The sequence below is a fragment of the Rattus norvegicus genome, chromosome 7, assembly GCF_036323735.1.
Source record: "Rattus norvegicus strain BN/NHsdMcwi chromosome 7, GRCr8, whole genome shotgun sequence".
NCBI lineage: Eukaryota > Metazoa > Chordata > Mammalia > Rodentia > Muridae > Rattus > Rattus norvegicus.
The window spans coordinates 52,936,165-52,954,855 of NC_086025.1; the positions used below are offsets into that span (position 1 = coordinate 52,936,165).

Below are 18,691 nucleotides of genomic sequence, written 5' to 3' on the forward strand. Positions count from 1 at the left end.
TTTTTTCGGAGCTGGGGACCGAACCCAGGGCCTTGCGCTTCCTAGGTAAGCGCTCTACCACTGAGCTAAATCCCCAGCCCCAACCCTGAACTTCTAACTGCTGAGCTATCGCTCCATCCACAGACACTGCTCTTTCATTTTTAAAGAGTCACATTCCCCATCAGCATAGATTGTGTATGGTCATAAATGTAAGCTCTGCATCTCTGTCATGGTCTTGTTCACCATATTGATTCAGAAATGAAGTACAGTTGCTCTGGGTGTTGATTGGGAGAATACATTTTTATTTTAGTTCATCTGATTTTATGTACTAATCTGTGACAGAAGGCAGATCTGGATATTATACTGGAAAGTAGGTTTATTTATTTTTATAGTTACTCTTTTCATAATTGTATATCTATTGAGACAGTATCTTAATTGAATGACAGTTTATATGTAGTGTTTTCCTATAAAGCAGGATTAATTATGTGAAACCATTTTCATCAGTTTTTGCACCTAGAAAGCACCTTTGAAGAAAAGGATTACGTGTGTGAGAGGATGGTAGAGTTTCTGATGGGAGCAGCCAAACGGGAAACATCAGATATTCTGTCCTTTCAGCTGTTAGAGGCTCTTTTGTTTAGAGTTCAGCTACATATATTCACTGGGAGATGCCAAAGCGCACTTGCGATTTTACAGGTAAACACTTATGATAGTATCTGATCTCATCTTGCATAGTGTGTGTATACAGGTCTCAGACGTGAGTAGCACTGGAGCACTGTTGAACAGTGAGGCTTTGGATTTGAACTCTTGTCACTTACAAGTAAGTTGTGGTGACACTCTACTTTTGTTTGGTTGGCATACTGCCTTTATGCCTATGCCGACCAAACAAAAAAAACTGAGTTTTTATAGGGTTTACTTCAAAAGATTGTGTTAGTCACTTCCTAACTAAGCCTTAACCTATGATCTAAAAGGATTTTTCAGTCAATCAGTCTGCCTGTCTTTCTTTCTTTTCTTCTTTCCTTCTTTTGTCTTTAACTTATCAGATTTTAAGTGTAAGGGATCTTAATATTTTTCATTTTATTTCATTATTATATCAAACTTGAGTAATCTCAAATTTGTCATTGAAAAATGTGGTGACTATAGAAAATGTCACTTATAAGCCAGTTGGTGATGGTGCATGCCGTTAATCCCAACACGAATCCCAGCACTTGGGAGTCAGAGGCAGGGATCTCTGAGTTTGAGGGTGGCCAGGGCCACACGGAGAAACTATCTTGAAATTTGTTCTCACTCATATATTTAAGAATCATTTATTCAGTTTCATTCTTTAGATTTGAATCTTTTTGTGGATGGGAATGAGTATTTAAAAACACTTCCAAATGTTTTCATTTTCCCTAGAATGCATTAAAATTGGCTAATGATGCAATAGTAGCTGAATACCTTAGGACAGAAGATCGGTGTCTGGCGTGGCTGGCCTACATACATCTTATTGAGTTCAATAGTCTCCCTTCAAAACTTTATGATCCATCTAATGCTAATCCTTCAAGGATTGTTAACACAGAACCATTTGTAATGCCATGGCAAGCAGCTCAAGATGTCAAGACTAACCCAGACTTATTACTAGCAGTGTTTGAGGGTAAGTGATGTTTATTAATTATGATATCAGGCATTACAAATTACAAACCATTGTTCAGAACATCAGTTCACTTATTCATTATCACTTCAAAAAATGGGGTGACTTAATTTGTAATTGCACTTTAGTTTCTAAGTATTTTTTATACTACTGAGTTACTTAAGATGGTCAGTGCATCTGTGAAACAGAAAAGCTACATTGTGGCTTAATTTTTTTTATTATGGCAAAGGATGCAAGATTAATGTATTGTTATTAAATGCATGTGCATCTGCATGCGCACGTTTACTTCCTGATAATACAATCAGGTTAGAGGAGTTGATCAAATTGTAGAGCTAAGTTTGCTTGTTTATTTTGTTCTGTAAGTCTCGTAAGGATGTGGGTTTTTCTGTTTTTTAAGATTTATTTATTATATATAAGTACACTGTAGCTGTCTTCAGATTCACCATAGATGGTTGTGAGCTACTATATGGTTGCTGGGATTTGAACTTGGGACCTCTGAAAGAGCAGTCAGTGCCATTAACTGCAGCGCCATCTCTTCAGCCCCCTTAATTTTTTTCATGTTGTCAATATTATATGCTAAACATAAATCTGCCATATTGAACATATAATTGAGTTTAAAACCTGTTCCTCCCTAACGTAAGTATATAATCCTGATGGTGGTTTATGCATTTGATATAATTATGAAGTATGTAAGGCCATATACAATGTATTAGTATGTAGTATAAATTTTAAGAAGTAAGAATCTGTCATTTGTAGAATTATTTGGTACTCTAAACTCAGGAGGGGGAGATTACTATAGGTTTTCGAGTTCTAGGAAAGTGTCTGAGAGTTGGGGCTGAACTGTGAAGCAGAACTACAACGTGTACAAGGCGACCTTCTCAAAGATACAGACCTGTGCTTGTTTGTGTATTTCCTAAGGGCTTTGGTTGAATTTCTGTGATTTGCTAAGTGCTTAATAAACCCTTGTTGAATACCCATGAAAAAAGGGAAGACAAAGGAGGGGGTTGAACTTTACTCTATATAAGAAAACAGACCAGAATAGGGCTTCTGTGATTGAGCTGTAAGAACAGGCACAGTGGCACATGCCTTTAATCCCTGCACTCAGGAGGCAGAGGCAGGCAGATCAGGAAGGAAGGAAGGAAGGAAGGAAGGAAGGAAGGAAGGAAGGGAGGAAGGAAGGAAGGAAGGGAGGAAAGAAGAAAGGAAGAAAGGAGAGTAGAGGAGAGGACAGGGGAGAGGGGAGGAGAGGAGTGGAGAAGAAGAAAGGAAAGAACTAATACAGACCAGTGAGAAGTCTGGATGATGAGCCCAAGCCTGATGGTGGTAGTCCATCCCCAGGAGTGTGTGGGAGGAGAGATTGAATTCATGCAAGTATTCAGAGAGTGTGGTGATGAGTACAGGTGCTCTGCAAAGTGACCTTACCAGTTCAAAAGAAGGTGTTAAACCAGCGGAAGGACCCACCCTTATATTTTCAGGGGAGGAATTTTTTTTTTTTTAAGGGAAAAAAAATCTAGTTTAGGTAAAAACATCAAAGAAAGACTCCTTTAAGTGATCAGAAAAAAATTGAAAGATAATTTTGTGGTTCTATTTTTGGAGTGAGTTTTAAGGAATTTAAGGTAATTACAGATGCTAATTTAAGTAAAAATACCGCTTATTGTTAGTGGAATCTCATAAGAGATGGTTCTACTTTTAACAGGAACGTAAGGTAGTATCTGGAAGTGTAGGAGTGTGGTGAGACCTGAAGCACTGCACTTGGGTGGATGTCAGGGTTAAGTGACGACAGGAGGATGATGGGCTAGGAAGGGCGTCTTAGAGTTGGTAATAGAAGGAGGGCCCCAGATTCAGAAAGTGTGCAGAAACAACCAGCGTGCGCGTGGACCCTTCTCTAAAGTGCAGGAGACCCCAGACAAAGGCAGGCAGGCCTTCTTAGAGGGATTAGGTATTCTAAAATTTCATTGGTGGGCTCTAGGGGGTCACAGGAGGTCAGTGTCTGTGTTCCTATGTTGTGAATGTTTAACCATGTGATGAGATAGGGCTCTAGGCACAGATGGCCCATTCTGAGATAAGGTATTTCCCCATTTTTCTGGATATCCAAGGCTGTTTTTGGGAGGGGATTTTATGATCTTGTTCTGGACTTTATGGTCTGTTTCTAGAGCTGGTGTCTTATGACTTTCTGGGACTTACAGTCTATTCATGAAGTTGAAGCCTTATGGTCTTTTTGAAATCAGGCCTGGTCCTTAAATGGAGACACATGGGTTTATGTTGCTGTCTTTTCAGTATGACATGAAGTGATTGACTTTGTGTTTGGTGGTAGATGCCGTGAAAGCGTGTACAGACGAGGCCCTTACCAGTGGAGAAAGAACAGAGGTCTGCCTTCCACTTTACACAAACATGATGGCTCTACACCAGCTCCTGGAGAGGTAAAGCTCAATGAGCAGACAACTGTGCTAAAGTCAGTCCTCACAGTGTCTGAGCCCCGTCTCCTCCTTCTTCTTCTTAGGGATGAGGAGGCAGTGGAGCTTTGTAAAAGCTTACTGGAGTCCTGTCCCACAAACTGCCAGTTATTGGAAACCCTCGCAGCTTTGTATTTGAAAACAGATTGTTATGACAAAGCCCGATGGGTTTGGCTTACTGCATTTGAAAATAATCCTCAGAATGCGGAAATTTTTTATCATCTCTGCAAATTTTTCATCTTGCAGGTAAAACAAAAATTACTCATGCTTCTTAAATACGGTATTTCTGTATTTTGTATTCCCTCACCAGTGACTTCTCCCGGTAGCATAGCCTTCTTGGTCTTTCTGCCCTTTGTAGGTTAAACTAGATTTTCCTGCTCTTCCTGCAGTTTTACCATTGCATTTGCGTGCAGGGCTTTTTGTCTCTAAGAACTCCTCAAGAGCACAAACTATGTTATTTATGTTTACACCCAAAGTATCCACATTAGCAACAGATGTGATAGCTGCTTAAGGTCTTGGTAGGGGCTGGGGACAGCAGTTAAGAACATGTCTGCTTTTCCAGAGGTCCTGAGTTCAATTCCCTGCAACCACGTGATGGCTCACAACCATCTATAATGGAATCTGATACCCTCTTCTGGTGTGTCTGATGACAGTGACAGTGTACGCACATACATAAAACAAATAAATAAAATCTTAAAAAAAAAAGATCTTAGATTAATCAAAGGCTGATTGAGCCTTTGATAATACTAGATACATTATTTAATAGTTAGTTGAATTTAATCCAGAGGTGTTTCAAATTCATTTCTGTTGTGATGAAAACCTGGACAAAAAACAACTTGGGGAAGATAAGGTTTATTTAAACTCAACAATTATAGGTTAGCATCCATTTATTACAGCATCAGGAGCCCGAAGCAACTAGTCACACTCACGCTCAAGAGCAGAGAGTCATACATACACTCAAGAGCATGTGTGCTTATTAGTACCCACTTACTGTCCACACTTACATAGATCAGGGTCCTCAGCCTTGGGAATGGTGCCACAATGACTTGGACCTTCCATATCAAATAACAATTATGACAGTATCCACAGGTGAGACTCTTCCCAGGTGATGTCAGGTTATCGATTAGAACCAGCTATCACAGGAAGTGAGGGTGCGTTCATGTTTACTCATTTTGTTCCCATCTCACCAAGAAAAATAATCTCGTCAAAGTCTTTATCAAATACAAGCCTGACATGTGTCCCTCCTTTCTTTTATAGAACGGAGGTGATAAGCTTCTTCCACTTTTGAGACAATTTATTGGATCCTTCTTTAAACCTGGCTTTGAGAAGTATAGTAATGTGGATTTATTTCGGTAAGTTGTGGGAATTTTGGTCTGTAGAGGAATGAGAAAGAATTTAGGCCAGTGGAAAGATAGTATTTTCTTGTTGGTTGATTCCATTCAGACTGCTTATTTAATATCCCGAGTACTCTCCTACAGAGCTGTCCTGAGGGCTGAAGATGAGGGAATGGAAGCAAGATATAAAATGCAAGATAGCATACAGCTAAGGCTTTTGTAGCTTCTCTATTTACCCTGTTAATTGTTGTTTAGTCCTGCAGTAATGATGAGTCCGGAGACAATCTCAGTGATAACGTGAAAAAATGGATTTTACTTACTGGTTAATTTTAAAAAACCCAAACAAAAAGCCCTTTCTAAGTTACTGCTCTATTTAGGCTGTGAAATGGTTAGTAAACAGCTTTAGAGGATTTTTTTTTCTCAACCCATCAGTTTCTCAATAACTCTGTAGTTACTGTCCTTACTTTGCTGAGAGCTCTGTCACAACATTGAAAGAGATACTCAGATCATCAAAGAATGGAAGACTTTAAACTTTTCCTCCTTCTTCCTCATTTCTCTGTATGGGAACAACTGCTCTTTTCTTGAACCAGAAAATAGTTTTCAGTTTGCAGGTTATGTTTTATTATTCCTACACAGCTGTGGTGTTGTAGTGGGGAAAAAAAGTCAGTAAATGAATGGGTGTGTCTGTGCTCCAGTAAACTTGTATTTATAAAAATAACTACAGTTTGCTGATTGTGAGAAAAACATCATCAAAAAGAAAATATTTATGATACTCTCCATTACTTTGTTATACATTTCTAAATTATAAATTCTCTGTGTATATGTATGTATAATGCTCAAGGAGTCCAGAAGGAGTGTTGGGAGTTACAGACAGTTGCCAGCACCCTGTACTGGGGCTGGGAACTAACCTCTAGTGTTTTGTGAGAGCAGCCAGCACTCTTGACCACTGAGCCATCTCATCAGCTCCCTAAAAGAATTCTTATAGGAAATACTGATAAGTGAAAATAAAATCTTAGTTTTGTGGTGGCAAGTCAAAATTGTGCAGATGATACTTTTACCTAGATGCTGCCCTCCTCCCCCTTTCTCCTTAGTCTACCTTTTAATAAAAGCATGCAATGTCAAGTCACATGTTTAAATTTTGTGTGGATAGGTGTTTTGCCTGCACTTAAGTCTGTGTATCATGTTGTGTGCTTAGTGCCTAAGGAGGCCAGAAAGGGGGCTTTAGATGCTCTGGACCTAGAATTACAGATGGTTATGGGTTGATAAAGAGCTAATATAATCCAGAGCCCTGGGTATTAGCAGTTGAATTAGGTCCTTTGGGAGAGCAATCAGTGTTTAAAACTTGAGCTCTCTGTCCAGCTATCTCCCAGTAAGTCAGATTGAAAATAAAGTTTGTTTATCTCTGGTTTGTTTTGTTTTTGTAAATTTAGACCTTTACATTTTATCAATACCTTTAAAAATTCTTAAAATATGGACATTAATATTTTAAATATAGTTACAAGAATGTCGAGGAACGTGGATTGGGGATTTAGCTCAGTGGTAGAGCACTTGCCTAGCAAGTGCAGGGCCCTGGGTTTGGTTCCCAGCTCGGGGAAAAAAAAGAAAAGGAAAAAAAAAAAAAAGAATGTCGAGGAACAGACAAGAAATAGAAGGAATTTAGAAGTCGATTCCCTCCTCCACACCCAGTCTTTTTTTTCTTTTCTTTAAAATTAAATTGGTTTGCTTTTGAACTTTGGCAAAAGACTAATTCAAGGCCAAACAAAGCCCTTGACAGACTTGTGCTCTGGTTTACCCTTGGTCATGGAGATAATTAGTTTAGCTTACAAAGGGGTGATGCCAGATTTTGCCTTGGTAACTAATCAAAGGTCTTTAGATCTTGATGCTAGCTTAATTGAGCAGAATAAAAAACAGTATCTATAAAAATTTGAAACTAGATTGCCTCTAAATCACCTTATGGTTTTTTTACTGACATCTTTTATTAAATTCTTTTGTGAAATAATCATATATCACCAAGAATTAGAAAAAAGACACCTGTACTTAGTTTATGTAGATAATAGGAAAGTATTTGTCTGCACAAGGATTAATTTAAGAAGCCTATAGCCATAGTGGCACACGCCTGTGATACAAGTACTTGAGAGATTGAGGAAGAAGGATTTGAGTTTAAGACTAACCCAGGCTACATTGTGAGAAAACAAAATGTCTTTTTTTTTTTTTCTTTTCTTTTCTTTTTTTTTTCGGAGCTGGGGACCGAACCCAGGGCCTTGTGCTCGCTAGGCAAGCGCTCTACCGCTGAGCTAAATCCCCAACCCCTCAAAATGTCTTTTGAGTTAAATATTCAGAGAGTGCCAGTAAATGAGATAATTTTTGGTTCATTGTTATGTGTATGTATATATATTTTAAGCATATATAATAATTAGTTTATTAGTAGAAATCAGTGCTTGAAATGTATTCAAGATAATATGTAGCACTGTAATACTTATCTAGAAGTGGATTTGATCAACTCTTTATAGCATAAAGATTATACTTTCATTTAGTATAAAGATGACAAGCAGCAAGAACTATTTTATTTGTTTCAAATGAATCTAGAAAGTTACCTTGGTGTTTTCATTCACTTTGAGAAAGTTGCCCTAGAGATAATACAGTTTTATGTACATTAGATTTGAAGTCATTTTACTTTTCAATGGAGGATTCTAAAGTCCTCAGTCCTGGGTAACTCAAAGTAATAGAGCCAGCTGTGATAGTGGGGATGCTAACCCGACCTCCAGATGCTCTCTCTGTTTGCTGCCTTCCCACAAGCTGGGCTAACGCTTTAAAATTTTTCCCTTACAGTCCTTTTAAAATCCATTGTAAATGATTATATTTAGATTGTCATTTCAAGATTAGATGAATCCATGACTCTGATGTTACACATAAAGAGACTCAGATACATTGGAAGAAGAGCTGAAGTAGTGAAAGTCAAAGAGGCTTATTCAGGTTTCTAAGGATGACCTCTTAAACACTGCTCTTCTGCTTTTGAAAAGAAAGGGGTGATAGAATTCAGAGCATTTTGATACTCTGAAAATGGCTCTTTTTCTGATAATTTTTTTTTTTTTTTGGTTCTTTTTTTCGGAGCTGGGGACCGAACCCAGGGCCTTGCGCTTCCTAGGCAAGCGCTCTACCACTGAGCTAAATCCCCAACCCCTGATAAATTCTTGTATGTAATATTTTATTTGTTATGTCTAAATTAAACTTTTATATGTGTCTGTCTGTCTGTCTATCTATCTATCTATCTATCTATCTATCTATCTATCTATCTATACATATACATATTCAGATAACAGATTTTGTAGCACTTTGCCCCTACAAGAATGTACAGATTTTATGAAATTTCAGATACTTTGTAATCTCATTTGGACCTTTTATTTCTAATAAGGTTTAATTAGATGATTTGTTTAATTTGGGGAATAAAATTGCAAACTTATTTGGGGAGAGTTAATCCATATTGGTATAAAAGTAAAATTTTGAGCAGGTATGATTTTAGAAAAGTTCATTCTTTTGTAGAAATATTTCAATTAAGTTGAAACTCAAGATTATCAATGTCTGTATTTTAATCCATGTGTGCCTAGGCATAATTTCATATAATGTTGGGATTTTCTCCTTTCAGGTATCTCTTAAATATCCCAGGACCACTTGACATTCCAGCGTGCTTATGTAAAGGAAATTTTGATGATGATGTATTTAACAACCAAGTCCCTTATTTATGGCTGATTTACTGGTGAGACATTATCTACTGTGGAGAGGAACGCTGCATGTTAAACCTCTCTATTTACAGTTGATGTTTTATGAATTATGATGTATTAAAGAGTCACTGAAGCACATTCAAAGAGATGCTAAGCCTGTATTTACTGAAAGACAAGAACAAGGAGACTTTACTGTAATAATGTCTGTATGTTTAAAGTGTGTGCTGTCATTCCTTTACCTAACGAAGTTAAACTAAACACTTATTTTCTTCATTTCTTTGCAGCCTTTGTCATCCTCTTCAGTCAAGTATTAAAGAGACAATAGAAGCATATGAAGCAGCATTAGGGGTGGCCATGAGGTCTGATATCGTGCAGAAGATTTGGATGGAGTAAGTTTAGCTCTGTTTAAGAAAGGGATTTTTGGAGTAGTCCTATGGTGGGGAAAGGGTGATCATCTTTTTGCTGAGTTACTGGCTTAATTATTCTGAAGCACAATGTCTTTCTTTTGGCAGTTATCTTGTCTTTGCCAATAATAGAGCTGCTGGATCCAGAAATAAAGTCCAAGAATTCAAATTTTTTACTGACTTAGTGAATAGATGTTTGGTTACGGTCCCTGCCCGATACCCCATCCCTTTTAGCAGTGCTGATTACTGGTCCAACTATGAATTTCATAATCGGGTAAGAATTTAATGGTTCTTTTTGGTTTTTTTTTTGTTTTGTTATAAAATGTCTGTATATAACAATGAAAATTTACCAAAGACAGCAAAACTACTATTTTATGGGGCTGGGGATTTAGCTCAGTGGTAGAGTGCTTACGTAGGAAGCGCAAGGCCCTGGGTTCGGTCCCCAGCTCCGAAAAAAAGAACAAAAAAAAAAAAAAAAAAAACCTACTATTTTATATTGAGAGCTTTTCCTGGGACCACTTTGCTAACATTCACCATCCTTCCTGTGATCAGTTCTTTACTTCATAGTCCAGGAAAAGGTGCCTTCTTAGGCCTTGTAAAAATTAGGATATCCTGGGGATAGGGGAGGGGCTACGTGAGGCGGAGGGGGCGTGGGAGGAGAGGGAGGGCTGTGATCGATGCAAAGTGAATAAATTAATAAATGAATAGAAAACCATATTGATTGTAGCTACTCTTGCTAATTTCTGTCAAGCAAATGCAGGCTTAGGGAGTCACAGAACTGAAAATAAGGTGCTATTTACATTTATAATAGTAAACTATGATTAATGACGTCCTCACAAAGGGTAAAGCAGGTTTGTTTCTTTTCAGAGTCTGATTTCAGTCAATGTAATGTAACCCAAAAGCTCCTGCTTACTAAAATTCAGTGTAGACTTAGATGTGCACTCCCACTCCCCCTCTGTAGGATGGTTCTGCTGCTCATCAGGATAACTGATTAATGTGTGATGTGCTTCTGTGCCGTTCTTTATCCCAGGATCTCAAACCACTACATGGACATTAAGTCATTTTCTTACGGGGATTCCATGAGCAAGATGTGGCAAGTACTGTTAGCCCTCTGACTTGCCCAGCAGTGCACAGCAAGTAAAGGTAGACTCAGGATTGAACTCGGACTCCTGGCTTCCTGTCAGTGCTTTGTCCATGGCTCTCATCCCTAGACTGTAGTCTCTACTTTGTATTTGGAAAGTGGCTAGCATAGTTAATCACACATTATAATTTGTACATTTGTGTCTTAAAGACCTTTTTTTTTCATTAAATAGGTAACTGGGGTCTGCTTTTTAGTTGCATTCATTTTCACCTCGCTCAACCTTCGCAGGTCATTTTCTTTTATTTGAGCTGTGTTCCAAAGACTCAGCACTCCAAAACCCTGGAACGGTTCTGCTCTGTTATGCCAGCAAACTCTCGACTTGCACTGAGGTAAGAAAGATTCTGGTTTTCAGCTCAGTAGTATAGGCTCTTCATATGAAATTAATTTTGAAACCTTGATAAATCTGTATGTAGTTCTGCCTTTTCCTCATGGCTCTATACTACTCTAGCCTCAGAATTGTTAAGTGACGTTTAGTTCTTCATACAAAGACAATGGAAAAAAAAATCCGGTCATTTCAGAGAACTGTATACCATTTATTACTGCATATGCATCATAAGCAGTAAACCTACTTTGCATGCTAAAGGAATATTACATTTCCATGTCAATTATTCAGATATTTAGCAGGTACTGGGATCTCATGGGTTGGTGACATAAAACCAATATATTCTTACGAATAACAAAGTAGGCTAACTTTTTGTTGTTAAAACTTAAAACAAATAGGTTTGAGATCCTGTTTAAGCACAGACCTAGGATGTCCACATTCATTTAGAGTAAGAGTTTCTGAACACTGTGTGTGACTTAATTGCTCTATCAGGGTAATCTCTTAAGAGTACTTTACCCTGCCCACGCTTGGACACCCACTGTGCAGGCATTGCACACTGCAGTGACCGCGTACCGCAGTCATTTTCCCTGAGTTGGTTGCATCTTACCGTAGAGCTGTCTTTATAAAATAGCTAATGTTTTTTATCAGATACTCTCTTTTGTTTTAAAGTGCATTCTCCATGCTATGATGCATATGAAATATATACTATATGTCTGAAATATAGTATATGTCTGGAAAATAATCCAAAGTTTGTGAGAAAATTAGCCATATTATTCTAGAATTAAATTTCATGACAACTGTGTTAATGTTCAGAAGCTAGTGGTGGAAATTTCAATAAAGAAAGTTATCTGGGGGTTGGGGATTTAGCTCAAGGCCCTGGGTTCGGTCCCCAGAAAAAAAGAACCAAAAAAAAAAAAAAAAGAAAGTTATCTTTGATATGCATGTGAAGTAGAAAGTATGATTGTATTTTCTTTCTGTTTGAATCTAGTTTCTGTTATGATAAACAGTTTACATAGGTAAAACATAGGTAGTTTAATTGTGGGTAAGCCATACTACTTGTGTTTTGGTCCATTCTTGCTATGATTACCTTTGTTACCTCTCCCCACCAGGAGAATAAGAGCTCAACACTTAGCTATTATATTTCATTTTAGTCCCAGAAATATTCAATATTCAATATGCTTGCTTTAGGAAAGAAAAATAGTTTTTTAAAATTATATTGATGTGTCGAGTCATTACCTTAAAAACACTTGGGGTAGAGGAGTCTGTACTGAGATTGCTTTTGCTTTCTGCACGCGGGAATGCACGAGCTCTTTGTGTTGTTGAGGATAGCTGTAAACAGTAGTTTAGCGCATTGTGATCCTGGGACAGTTGTCACAAGAGACATTCTATAAATGTTTGCTGTGTCCTTGTTAGGATTTAACTGGCCAACCTTGGCGCCTTGTTGTACATCCTGTTGTAGAGCGCATTGGAGTGCCCTGCACTTTGAATGCTTTGTTCATTTTCCTGAATGTACTTTACAGGCTACTTCAACACGAATGGGAAGAAAGCAATGTTCAGATTCTGAAACTCCAAGCCAAGATGTTTACATATAATTTACCAACATGCCTGGCCACCTGGAAAATGTAATGCAACAATCATGTACATGTTTTTATAGCTATGCTTTTATTTGTAAGGGTTGCTCCAGACAGGTAAATCTGAAATAGCATCTTATCCCCTCCCCTAAACAGACATAGTATAGAGTTGTTTTAGGTACTTGCTGTGGTTTAATACCTAGAGCGAGTAAAATGCTCATTAATAGCTGCTTCTGAGATTAATGATAATATTAATAATAATAATTTTGATGAGGGAGAACATTTTGATAACAATATTATCAAACAAATAAGTGTATATAACACTTTAGAACCATCTTTAAAATGTAGGGTTTCCCCTGTTACAGTCTGTACATGTTTTTATAGCTATGCTTTTATTTGTAAGGTGTTAGTACTAATTTTGATTTTTTTCCCCTCCCATAAATCTTACTCATGTTCAAACACTGGTCTGCTTTATTCTTGTAAAGTTGATAAAAATTGTTGAATTTTTCTTTTCACTGTAGGTTACACTCCTTGGAGGTTTAGCCTGTTACTTTCAGGAAGTTTTGTATTCAGATTCCCACAATCAGTATTCTGCCAGTGCTGGTGTTTCATTTTGTTTGAAGATATATAAATTTTCCCCCTTTTCTATATTCCTTTTTTCCCTTAGAGCCATTGCTGCTGAGATTGCTCTAAAGGGACAAAGAGAGGTAAGCAGTTCGTAATTGGATTATCAGATGGGCCACTTCCTTTTCCTTTTAGCTATTTTGCCCCTTTTGTTTGCCTCTCACTTTAAAAGGATTAAGGATAAAAGTTAACCTTCAAGCACTCCATTTCAAATCTCTAAATCCCAAGAGAACCATGTTTAACTTGAATGCTAGTATATTGTAAATTCTGCCTTGAAGCAGACAGGTTTTTGAAAGTTTTGTGCACCATGTTTTCTGATGAAAGTGTGTGTTTGTCTATCTTATAGGTCCACCGTTTATATCAGAGAGCCTTACAGAAGTTACCTCTTTGTGCATCACTATGGAAAGATGTAATGCTTTTTATCTTTTATTTTATCTTGACGTTTTCCTATAAATTTTCTGCATGTGCCATATCCATTGATGTGGTAAATGCTCAAAACATAGCTGTCTCTTACTTCTATGCTTCCCTGTCTTTTACAGCAACTCTTGTTTGAAGCATCAGAAGGAGGTAAAACTGATAACCTGAGAAAACTAGTTTCCAAGTGCCAAGAGATTGGAGTCAGCCTAAATGAGCTCTTAAATTTAAACAGTAACAAAACAGAAAGCAAGAATCTCTGAACACTGGGTGCAGTCAGTTCTAAGCCCTTATAATAATTGCCAAAATTATTTGAATGATTCTTCAAGATTAGGCTGATCCCTGGCTAAGGTCTGTGTAAGGCAGACAAGCATTATTGATCATATCAAGTTTCCTACAATGCCCTATCCGTAAAACCGGAAGCAATGAACATGAGTGACACTCTTGGAACGGATAAATGAACTCCCTGTTGGCCTGCTTCTGGGCCCTGCCAGACTCTCTAACATCATGTACGTAAGTATAGCTCCTCGAAGCGACTGACGTTTATTTTAATTTTACTTTGTTTTTGGTTTCATTTTTTACTTTCCCTACCTTTATGTTGTGCTATTCCTGGTCCACTTGACACTCTCTGATGCCTGAGAGATTCTTGTTTGGGATTTAGTTTCCAGGGCCATGTTTACAGTAAAAAAGCAGGCAGTCCCTTTTAGTTCCTCCCCTTTAAGTCTCTGAGATTCTTCATTTCAGGGTTTAGACGTAAGCAGTCCATCTTAAGGAGAGTGTAGCTGCCATGGCCACAAGTCTGCTAGTTGCACTTGAATGTTCTAGCAGGGTTGTTGACTGCCCTTTCTGCGTGCTGGACTCCTTGCTGAGACTGTTTAACTTGAAGATAAAGAAACCATTGCAAATGCCAGTGCATCAGAACCTAAGAGTGGTCAAATATTATGTGCAATTTTTTTTGTAAAGAAATTTTAATTTATAATAAAGTTTAACAGTTTAAAGAACAGTTAATATTGGAACTGCTTTGTATTCAAGTACTACTTTGTGGTTGGTGTACAAAATATCTTTAATATAAGTTAACTTTTAATAGTGGTGCTGTCTTTGTTCACTTCTCACTCTGGTGGGGAAGGGTGGAAGTAGGAGCCAGGATTCTTCCCATGACACCATTGCTTTCTTCTTCTGCCACTCTTCTCTCATTTAAAACAGCAGAAACCAATGGCTGTTTACGTGGTGAACACTGGCGTCGTTCTCTTTTGAGAACAGTGAGCAGATGGGTTTATACTACCATTAAGCATGGTGTCCTCAAAAATATGGTTAGTGTCACCAAGTTGTAGTTTGAGTGATCTTCCTAAAAACATGCTGGGCTCTGTTAAATATGCCATGGAAAGAGAAGCTGCTTTCTGTTTAGTTTACTGCGTTGTTTGTGCCTTGCTAAATAGTTATGACTGCACAGCGCAGTAAGTGTGGCCTCCCAGGCAGCTGTGTGCAGCCTAACTGTAGGAAGCAGAGCAGCAGCTCCGACATGACAGACAGATCAGTCCATCCTTCTGTTTGTGCAGTGTTTACTCAAAATAAAACTGTACTTTGAAGACTCACTGTCTGTAGTGACACGTGATTTGCTAGTTGATATTGTTTCACTGTGTCAAGGATGGAATTCAGTTGTCCAGTGTCCTCCATGTAACCAAAAGTCAAAACAGTGGCTTTTGGATTTTTTTCTATAACCAAAGAAGTTTCATTAGAAGATACAAGTCCCCGAAGGGTGTCCTTCCATTGCATGTATTTAAATACCGTCCACGGGAAGGCTCTCCTGTTCTGGTGATCTGAAAGCTGTGGGCACATCCTTATGCTTAGCAGATTATTTCTGATACTCAGCAGGTCAGATGCAGGCTGAGTGAAGCTAATAACCCGAGTTTGGTCCCCAGAACCCGCGTCACAGTGGAAGGAGAGAACACCAATTGTCTTCTGCTCTACACACATGCAGCAGTAGGCACCTTCCTCCACCATCATATGCAACTTCTCCCCATGGGTTCCTCTACAGTTTAGCAGTTGTAATATTATTGAAATGTCTCAGGTTTTTAGAAGACAGGGCCAAGTTTTAACCTTTAAACTTTTTTCTTAGGTTTAATTCTGTGTGTATGGGTTTTTGCCCCCATATGTATGGGCACATATGTGTACACATACACATATATGTCTGCATGCAGTGTGCATGCAGTGCCCTCAGAGACTAGAAAGAGGCTGTTAGATGTGGTTCTAGAGATATGGATGGTTATGGAATGCAAAGTGGGTGCTAGAAATCAAACTCAGGCACTGTATAAGGGCAGCCAGGGAGGGCTCTTAACTGCTGATCATCTCTCCAGCCCCCATATTTTTTTTAAATTTTTATTCTTTATTAGTGGTTTCATCCACAAGAGCTATTTTCCACACACCATTCCTCCTATGATTTTGGTTTTGTGGAGAGCTCTACCCATTAGGTGCATGAAATTCTGGATGCCATCCACAAAGAATATACACATGTGTACATTGTAACAACCTCAGGATTTACTATTCAGATACCATATAGGAATAGTTGCTTTCTTTTCTGATCAGTTGTCAAATTGCTAAACCATAAAGGTATCTAGTATTGACTCTTCTCTTCCCAGGTTTTAAATCATAGTCTCACTGTGTAGCCCAGGATGGCCTGGAATTCCCTACAGACCAGCCTCACACTTGTGGCAGTCCCCCTTCCACCACCTCTCTCACCTGTGCTGTGATCACAGGTGTGTGTTCTCTGTCTCTACTGCTGATGGCTTCTGTCGGTCTTTCTCCTGTCATTCACAACTCACCTTAGCATTTCCATAAAAATAGCAAACACTTTTAAAATTAAGGCTCCTGTTCTTTCAGTATTCAGCTTCTTTTCATTTATGAAGTGCTTTCAACAATAACAAAATAAAATAGTGGGTTAAAGTTGGAATGGTTAACATGGTATATGATAGAATCTATAGATAGAGACAAATCAGAGAGAGGGTGGGCAGTGAAGAGTATCAGTGAGAACTGCAGCCTCCTACATCCTCTTCCTTATCTGGAGAAGGACACAAAAGGCATTTTATGCTATGGGGCTTTATCTATGATGAAGGAAATGAAGTAATAGATTACACTGAATTTTTATGTGTTTTTCCTCATTTTAGAGAATAGCCTAATATTTTTATTTGTCTTTTAACGGAAAGTGGACCTTGTAACATTTTTCTCACTAGATTATCTAGGGCGGGTTGCTTTCAATGAAAGGCATATAAACCCACATCATAAAGTAAGCAAGAGTCTCCAGGTGCAACATCTAAGGGTTAGAGGCGCTCTGCAGACAAGCAGAAGGTGACTGAGACTGACAACACATACACAGGGACTTTATGGGAGATTGTAGTTCAAATATTGATTTAGGGCTTTGAAAAGGTAGGAGCATGTAGATGAAATACAAAGCCGGGCCAGTTTTCTTTGTCTGCTTTTATATTTTTGTGTTAACAGTGTTAAGGGGAAAATGAGAAGATACTTTCCTAGTCACCTTTAATATTTGAGAATTGTGCTTTCAAATAACTTTATTCTCTCTGTTCTTTGTTTTCCTCGCTCACCTGCTCCCCTCCCATATGCCACCCAAATGTCCATTCTGCAGGCATCGTTCATTTGTGCATTTCACTGTGGGGATGGGGCAGTGAGCAGCCATCAAAGGGGCTTGCTGCCTGTCCCTCTGCTGTCCATTCTTTAGCACCACACACAACGCAGTGATGGTTAGTACGCCTCTGCACTACTCTATGCCAGTGTCAACAAGAAATTGAAGAGACTTAATTTTCCTGACATTTGAGATAGATCCAGTGCTTGTTTTTCACGGATAGTAAAATAGGTGTCTCCACTTTTTTTTGCATGGTCCTTGTAAGAAGGATGCCATCGGACCTTTTTCAGCATTGTCTCAAAACAGTATTGGGCATATTTTCTTTCCAGAATCTGTGTTTATGCTCTGCGCTAAATTAAGAGATGAATAAAGATTCCCGCACATACAGTCTAACCAAACAGAAAAGACTGTGCTAAGGAAGGAAACACCCTCACAGCATCTCTGAACTTGATTTGGAAAAGGCCCTCTGGGTTTAGTCAGTATTACATCTCATGAAGGATGAATAATGAAAACTGGTGTTACTTTAGAATATAATGTGCCAGTAAAAGCTGAGTTATAAAAGGGTTTGAATGTCTTTAAAAACAACAAAACCAACTTGGTGCCCATATAGTGCCCAGGAGGCTGAACAGAAGGATTGTAAGTTCCAGACCATCTTGGATATATTGTAAGACCTGTCTCAACAAGAAGCAACATCCAAAAGAGCCTCCTTGACTTTGTTTAGATTCATTTTCAACTTATTACACATGACAAATAAGACTGGGAATGTCACAGCAGCCTAACTGCCAGATAGGTCCTCCTGGGGTACCTTCTGCTTAGAAACTCCACATGAATCTGACTAGAACCTTGGTAGGGCAACTGTGATTGGGACTAAAACTCCTACTTGCTTTACTCCCTCACCTCCCTATTTGTTGTATAATACAAGAAGAAATGCTACTTTCATAATTTCTTAGTACATAAAACATGCACTATTTCAGTTCACTGAAAGCACACATTTGTTTTCCATAAATTCTTAGGAATGATCATTATTTCTCTATGTGGAAGAACCCAGGGTTGTCTTCATTACTTTTAAATGGTTTTTTTCATATGACATTTTAGCTTAGTATCAGAAATACCTGCAGTCAATTGGGAGTTAAATCCAGAAATAAAGTGATTCTATTGAAGAAAATGTGCCATATGCTTTCACCAGCAAAACAGGTTCTGGAGTCTGAGGCCAGTGTGACTGACTGGTCCTAAATGCTGTGACTGCAGTGAGTGCTGATGGGTTTCTCCCACTCAAAGACAAAGCTTACCACTAAACAGAACATGTAGAGTATGTCAGTTGACTGTAGAAAAAAAGTAAATAATAAAGGCCATCCAAAATAAAAATATATCTCGAGGACCATCTTCAGTGAGTTAAGTAAAAAGCCCAAGTCCAAATATAAACATTTTCACAATCATCTTGAAAGAGTTTGAACTGCATTTTCCCTTTT

The 18,691-nt window shown here is 38.3% G+C and overlaps 1 protein-coding gene across 3 annotated transcripts in view; it reads left to right on the plus strand.

Moving 5' to 3' along the window:
* Nucleotides 1-14,591, plus strand: part of Zfc3h1 (zinc finger, C3H1-type containing) — a 56,339-nt gene extending 41,748 nt beyond the window's left edge. For 2 of the 3 annotated variants that reach the window (XM_039080126.2, XM_063264419.1), the window contains 12 exons: nt 484-672; nt 1,372-1,609; nt 3,921-4,026; nt 4,107-4,305; nt 5,317-5,411; nt 9,037-9,147; nt 9,397-9,501; nt 9,625-9,790; nt 10,886-10,986; nt 12,500-12,601; nt 13,218-13,257; nt 13,521-14,591. In XM_039080126.2, the coding sequence (XP_038936054.1) occupies nt 484-672; nt 1,372-1,609; nt 3,921-4,026; nt 4,107-4,305; nt 5,317-5,411; nt 9,037-9,147; nt 9,397-9,501; nt 9,625-9,790; nt 10,886-10,986; nt 12,500-12,601; nt 13,218-13,257; nt 13,521-13,727 (1,659 nt within the window). In that variant the 3' untranslated portion in view covers nt 13,728-14,591. The remainder of the gene's footprint in view (nt 1-483; nt 673-1,371; nt 1,610-3,920; nt 4,027-4,106; nt 4,306-5,316; nt 5,412-9,036; nt 9,148-9,396; nt 9,502-9,624; nt 9,791-10,885; nt 10,987-12,499; nt 12,602-13,217; nt 13,258-13,520) is intronic. The other variant, XM_039080127.2, reaches the window with a different exon arrangement.
* The last annotated feature ends 4,100 nt before the right edge of the window (nt 14,592-18,691 follow it).